We start from the raw sequence: 7,563 nt of genomic DNA on the forward strand, positions 1-7,563 counted from the left end.
CGCACAGACATGACACAGAAACAATGACGCCTGGGGAAGGAACCAAAGAGAGTGACATATATAGGGAAGGAGCCAAAGGGAGTGACATATATAGGGAAGGAGCCAAAGGGAGTGACATATATAGGGAAGGAACCAAAGGGAGTGACATATATAGGGAAGGAGCCAAAGGGAGTGACATATATAGGGAAGGAGCCAAAGGGAGTGACATATATAGGGAAGGAGCCAAAGGGAGTGACATATATAGGGAAGGAGCCAAAGGGAGTGACATATATAGGGAAGGAGCCAAAGGGAGTGACATATATAGGGAAGGAGCCAAAGGGAGTGACATATATAGGGAAGGAGCCAAAGGGAGTGACATATATAGGGAAGGAGCCAAAGGGAGTGACATATATAGGGAAGGAGCCAAAGGGAGTGACATATATAGGGAAGGAACCAAAGGGAGTGACTATATATAGGGACGGAACCAAAGGGAGTGACATATATAGGGAAGGAGCCAAAGGGAGTGACATATATAGAGCAGGAACCAACGGGAGTGACATATATAGGGAAGGAACCAAAGGGAGTGACATATATAGGGCAGGAGCCAAAGGGAGTGACATAAATAGGGAAGGAACCAAAGGGAGTGACATAAATAGGGAAGGAACCAAAGGGAGTGACAAAAATAGGGCAGGTAACCAAGGAGGTGATGGAGTCCAGGTGAGTGTCATAATGCGCTGTTGCGCGTAACGATGGTAACAGGTGTGCCCCATAACGAGCAGCCTGGTGACCTCGAGGCCGGGGAGAGGGAGCCCACGTGACAACCGCCACAGGAAAGGAATACCCAGAGTTACCTCTGCTGCAGAGGATAAATTCATTAGAGTTAACTGCACCTCAGATTACAGCCCAAATCAATGCTTCACAGAGTTCAAGTAACAGACACATCTCAACATCAACTGTTCAGAGGAGACTGTGTGAATCAAGCCTTCATGGTTGAATTGCTGCAAAGAAACCACTACTAAAGGACACCAATAAGATGAAGAGACTTGCTTGGGCCAAGAAACATGAGCAATGGACATTAGACCGGTGAAAATCTGTCCTTTCGTCTGATGAGTCCTTTTTTGAGATTTTTGGGTCTCTTCCCAGTGTCTTTGTGAAACGCAGAGTAGGTGAATGAATGATCTCCGTATGTGTGGTTCCCACCGTGAAGCATGGAAGAGGAGGTGTGATGTTGTGGGGGTGCTTTGCTGGTGACACTGTCTGTGATTTATTTAGAATTCAAGGCACACTTAACCAGCATGGCTACCACAGCATTCTGCAGCGATACGCCATCTCATCTGGTTTGCGCTTAGTGGGACTATCATTTGTTTTTCAACAGGACAATGACTCAAACACACCTTCAGCCTGTGTAAAGGCTTTTTGACCAAGAAGGAGAGTGATGGAGGGCTGCATTAGATGACCTGGCATCCACAATCACCAGACCTCAACCCAAATAAGATGGTTTGGGATGAGTTGGACCGCAGAGTGAAGGAAAAGCAGCCAACAAGTGCTCAGTATATGTGGGAACTCCTTCAAGACTGTTGGAAAAGCATTCCAGGTGAAGCTGGTTGAGAGAATGCCAAGAGTATGCAAAGTCATCAAGGCAAAGGGTGGCTTCTTTAAAGAATATAAAATATATTTTGATTTACTTAACACTTTTTTGGTTACTACATGATTCCATATGTGTTATTATCATAGTGTTAATGTCTTCACTTTTATTCTGAGAAAATAGGAAAAAATAAAGAAAAACCTTTTAATGTGTAGGTGTGTCTAAACTTTTGACTGGTACTGCATATCTGTATAAAATAGTTGACATATACTCATAAATACTAAAGTACACGTTGGTATGAATCACATAATTGGCGAGAAGAAGAAGAGGAAGGATAAAGTGGCTGTGCAAGGCTGAAGCATATCTATATAGAAATCCTGTATAACACACTGTATCGTGGTCTGAGTAGAGCATGAAGAAAAGTACAAATTGACGTTGAGTGAAAAGTGAGGTGGGCGGCATCCTAAATGGCACCCTATTCCCTATGCAGTGCACTCCTTTTGACCAGGGCCCATAGGTCCCTAGTGCACTGCATAGGGAATAGGGTGCCATTTCGGGCAAAGCCTTAGTAAATAAATTAAGACAGTGAGTTGGTTGTTTATGTGGTCTCTTTCTTCTCCTTCTGGGCAGAACGACGGATCTTCATCTCAGTCAGCTGGATGTAACGGAGAACGTTGGTGTCTGGAATATAAAGACAGGGAAACAAAGGATGTTTTGGGAAAATAAACATCGACAGATTTATAAATGTTGATTAAGACCTCCGGGTTGTTCGGGTGAACTGTTGCCAGTTGAGTTATAGGTTTTAAATCTATCAATCTGGTTGGGGGTTAGCCAAAATGGCAGTCTTCCATCCAATTGCTTTGCTGACATCCAGTTAAACTTGAAGTCACTGTCAAATGAATGCCATTCTCAATTCCATTTTAATTATTGGTTGCCTCAATAGAATGTACCTGTCTCAACTGTACCTCTGGAAAATAAATACGCTTTTTTTTTCTCGACTCCAAAGAAACAAATCAATTTTTTCAAAATGGTGTATCAAATTGAATAATATGTGAAATGTGCATAGGGTTAGCAGACTAGGCAGCCTAACCCTCACCTGCTGGCTGCTGTTTGTGGGACTCCTTGAGGTAGTGAAGGGCCTTGTGGAAGTCTCCTAGGTGATAGTAGGCCACCCCAGAGCGGTACAGAGCCTTGAAGTGGTCCCCTTCCTTACGCAGCACCTTCAGACAATACTCCTTCACACGCTCATAGTTGACCAGCTCCATCTGCAACAGGCACGCTGGGAGGAGAGAGAGGGAACAGTGGTGTGTATTCATGGATGCCAAGGGAAGCCAAGCTTCCCCCCCCCCCCTAAAAAAATAGACCAATCTATTTTCTACAAAATTATGTATTTTATCTGTCTGTGTTTCATAAATTTCCATCAATTCGCAAGAGGCTAAATGTATGTCACTGGAGAAAGCATCTGAACGAAACAGGGTCCCTGCTTTATCAGTGTGTGTAGCTCATCTACCTGATGCTGTCTGGTCAAAAAGAGTATGACACTGTTGTCGCCCATAGCATTGAATGCGAGGGAAGCCAGGGAGCATTTGGCCTCCCTCGATAAAAAACATATATAAAATAATTGTCACGTTCCTGACCTTATTTCTTTTGTTTCGTCTTTGTTTAGTTGGTCAGGACGTGAGCTGGGTGGGTATAGTCTATGTTATGTTTCTATGTTTAGGGTTGTCATTTGGCCTGATATGGTTCTCAATCAGAGGCAGGTGTTTTGCATTGTCTCTGATTGGGAACCATATTTAGGTTGCCTGTTTTCACTATTGGTTTGTGGGTGATTGTTCCTGTTCGTGCGTTCATGTGTTCTATGTTCACTAGTTCAGGACTGTAGCTTCGTTGGTTTTCGTCTGTTTATTGTTTTTGTTCGTATTGAAAAAGTATTCCAATAAATATGGAAACGTACCACGCTGCGCTTTGGTCCTCCTCTCTTTCCACCGACGAAAGTCATTACAGAATCACCCACCACAAAGGGACCAAGCAGCGTGGGAACGGGCAGCAGCGGCAGCAGCAGCAGCAGCGAAGTCAGGATTTATGGACATGGGAGCAGAATCTGGACTACACTACTTGGGAGGAGATAGACAGGTGGGCGGTCGACCCAGGGAGAGTGCCGGAGCCCGCCTGGGATTCTCTGGAGCAGTGTGAGGAGGGATACCGGCGTATGGAGGCAGCACGGCGGTACGGTAGGAAGCCCGAGAGGCAGCCCCAAAAAATTATTGGGGGGGGGGGGGGGGGGGCTAAAGGGGGGTGTGGCGAAGTCAGGTAGGAGACCTGCACCAACTTCCCGGGCTTACCGTGGAGAGCGAGAGTACGGGCAGACACCTTGTTATGCGGAAGAGCGCACAGTGTCTCTTGTACGTGTGCTTAGCCCGGTGCGGTACATCCCAGCTCCTCGTATCGGCCGGGCTAGAGTGGGCATCGAGCCAGGTGCCATGAAGCCGGCTCAACGCATCTGGTCTCCAGTGCGTCTCCTCGGGCCGGTGTACATGGCACCAGCCTTACGCATGGTGTCCCCGGTTCGCCAGCACAGCCCAGTGCGGGTTATTCCACCTCCCCGCAATGGCCTGGCTACGGGGAGCATTCAACCAGGTAAGGTTGGGCAGGCGCGGTGCTCAAGAGCTCCAGTACGCCTTCACGGTCCGGTCTATCCGGTGCCACCTCCTCGCCCCAGCCCAGTACCACCAGTGCCAACACCACGCACCAGGCTTCCAGTGCGTCTCCAGAGCCCTGTTCCTCCTCCACGCACTCGCCCTGTGGTGCGTGTCTCCAGCCCGGTACCACCAGTTCCGGCACCACGCACCAGGCCTCCTGTGCGTCTCCAGAGCCCTGTACGTCCTGTTGCTGCTCCCCGCACTAGCCTTGAGGTGCGTGTCTATAGCCCGGTACCACCAGTTCCGGCTCAGGACACGGTTTTGACAGGTACTGTCCGGAGCCGATTGGAGTCCAGCTGTGGTAAATTAAATTTATTGGACATGATTTGGAAAGGCACACACCTGTCTATATAAGGTCCCACAGTTGACAGTGCATGTCAGAGCAAAAACCAAGTCATGAGGTCGAAGGAATTGTCCATAGAGCTCCGAGACAGGATTGTGTTGAGGCACAGATCTGGGAAAAGGGCACCAAAACATTTCTGCAGCATTGAAGGGCCCCAAGAACACAGCCTCCATCATTCTTACATGGAAGAAGTTTGGAAACACCAAGACTCTTCCTAGAGCTGGCCGCCCGGTCAAACTGAGCAATCTGGGGAGAAGGGCCTTGGTCAGGGAGGTGAAAAATATTCAGATTGTCACTCTGACAGAGCTCCAGAGTTCCTCTGTGGAGATGGGAGAACCTTCCAGAAGGACAACCATCTCTGCAGCACTCCACCAATTAGGCCTTTATGGTAGAATGGCCAGACGGAAGCCACTCCTCAGTTAAAGGCACATGTCAGCCCGCTTGGAGTTTTGCCAAAATCTGACCATGAGAAACAAGATTCTCTGGTCTGATGAAACCAAGATTTTACTCTTTGGCCTGAATGCCAAGCGTCACGTCCGGAGGAAACCTGGCACCATCCCTACGGTGAAGCATGGTGGTGGGATCATCATGCTGCAGGGATGTTTTTCAGCAGCAGGGACTGGGAGACTAGTCAGGATCGAGGGAAAGATGAACGGAGCAAAGTACAGAGAGATCCTTGATGAAAACCTGCTCTAGAGTGCTCCGTTTTTATTTTTTATAAATAAGCAAAAAAAATCTAAAAACCTGTTTTCGCTTTGTCATTATGGGGTATTGTGTGTAGATTGATGACGAAAAAAACAATGTAATCAATTTTAGAATAAGGCTGTGAGGTAACAAAATGTGGAAAAAGTCAAATGGTCTGAATACTTTGTTAATCACGATGTCAAGGCATATGAACTAACAGGTTATAGAGCAAACAACGCAATTATCACAACACATAATATGTAATATGTCATTTTTTCCCCCGGGCTTGACTTCCCCGGTGATTTTACCCGCCCATCACTGCAGAATTATTAAAACAATTCATTTGAATTTGGCGAAACAGGAATTAGATGTGAATGGCTACAGACAGTATAAAAATAAATGTCAATGTGTCAATCTTCATGCCTAAAACTTGACAGCAGGTTTAGTACAATTCTAAGTAGAGGCATTTGGAAATGCTGGCAGGTGACTGGTGAATATCAGCTGCATATTCAGAGATTATTTTTTCAGCCACGTTTAAACGTTAGAATAGGGCTACAATGAATCATGGCGGTGTGGACAATGGACATAATGATGGTGGTTATCATAATGATGAAGATGACGATGATGATGATGATGATGATGATGATGATGATGATGATATAGAGCAGTAATAAACCATTAGATCTGCAGTCTGTAATATGTGGGGCGACATCGAACCCCGATGTCCTTATCTAAGACAATAGAACAATTACGTAACGATGATCACATACCTGCCAGACTGTTGTAACACTCCAACTCCGCGTTCTCCATGGCACCTTTCTGCTCGTCCGTCAGGCTGTCTGATTTGGTCATAGTAGGCAGCACCGAGGAAGGAGACTTAGAGCTGGCTTCAGGGTCTCCCAGCACCCGGCACAACCCCTTCATCTCTAATAAAGCACGGTGGTACTTGCCAATCGCCTCCCGGTACTTTTTATCCTTGTAACACTGTGTGCCTTGCGTCTTGAAGTCAATGGCGCGCTTCACAACGTCCGCGGGTTCGGACCGTTCAGAATTAGGCGGTTTGACAGCGGAGCTGGCGTGCTGGTGCTGCCGACCGCCGTGCTGCTGGTATCGGGCATCCCTGGGTCGGTTACCGGGAGGCTGAGCACACTGTTGCAGCTTCGGGGTACCACTGATGTTGAGGCCGCCCGTTACCGTGACACCATCCACTCTAGAGATGCCATCATACCCAGTCTGGTTTACACTCATCTTCTCGATAATAAATTAGACTACTTATTCGACGCGCTTTACACTCAAATGATAGCCAAGTCGACACAACGTCTGTCTGGTTATTCTAGGGGAAATATATAGATTCAGTCCTGCATCGTGCACCGGTTGTCTTCACTGTTTTCGTGCATCCCCTGTTTTCTACTTGTGGCGCAAAGTAGTCTGGCGCTAGGCAACACTGGTGCCCGCCTGTGACAGCTCGCACGCACGTTACAAGCCTGTATCTTTTATTTTCCAGTCTTCTGGTGACGGTGGAATCGGTCGTGCGTGCATCCGACGCTTCTTTTCCTCATATGATCATGATTCTAGAATCTCTGCCATGGATTTCTTTCGACAAATGCCTGATGCGTGGCGCATCTCGCTTCTTCTGTAGTCTGTAGCCTCTACCTCAAAAGAAGAAATGCAGCAACCAGATAATGAATGCCGATAACAAGCTATGCCTCGCGTTTGTGTGTTCAGCAACCTGTTCCCTATAAAATAAAATAAAAGTCAGATATATTGCGCTCATATGTGCGCAGAGGCAGTGTAGATTTGTGGTGCGCGCTCCGTGGTCCCATGAGTACCATGATGTCATCCCGAACAGTCACTTAGGGCAGGGTTTCCCAAACTCCCCCCCCCCCCCCCCCCCCCCGACTTAGAAGGCAGTTGTTAACCCAGTGTTACTATCATTGCAGGCTGATGGTCAAGCTACTGTGATATAGGCAGATTTCTATCCAGGACGTGGTCATACAGGTTTCGTTTGTATTATTATTTAGTCTAGGCTACTATTCAGATTCAGCACCACACCCATGGACATTGTAGTGCAAATAAATATCCCCGCATAGACACTGACCACTGAAGTGCAGCTGTTAGGGTGTGTCTAGAAGTTTCTGCCACTGGGCTGGAATGAATCCCAGATGAGATGTAAAAGCTGAAGTAAATGTCACTCAGTCACTGACCCCCTAAGGTCCACAGCCTGACTTGTAATTATAGACTATAGGCCATATGGTGCTCAGACACACCCTGTC

General features: G+C 47.1%; 1 protein-coding gene across 1 annotated transcript; it reads right to left on the reverse strand.

Moving 5' to 3' along the window:
* Positions 1–2,162: 2,162 nt before the first annotated feature.
* On the reverse strand, positions 2,163–6,538 carry LOC120022973 (tetratricopeptide repeat protein 9A-like). The gene is made up of 3 exons (XM_038966933.1): positions 6,061–6,538; positions 2,661–2,843; positions 2,163–2,245 (listed from the first exon to the last, which is right to left on the reverse strand). The coding sequence occupies exons 1-3, from the start codon at positions 6,536–6,538 to the stop codon at positions 2,163–2,165; spliced, it is 744 nt and encodes a 247-aa protein (XP_038822861.1).
* Positions 6,539–7,563: the final 1,025 nt, after the last annotated feature.

This window comes from Salvelinus namaycush, chromosome 28 (assembly GCF_016432855.1).
Source record: "Salvelinus namaycush isolate Seneca chromosome 28, SaNama_1.0, whole genome shotgun sequence".
In the NCBI taxonomy this organism is placed as follows: Eukaryota; Metazoa; Chordata; class Actinopteri; order Salmoniformes; family Salmonidae; genus Salvelinus; species Salvelinus namaycush.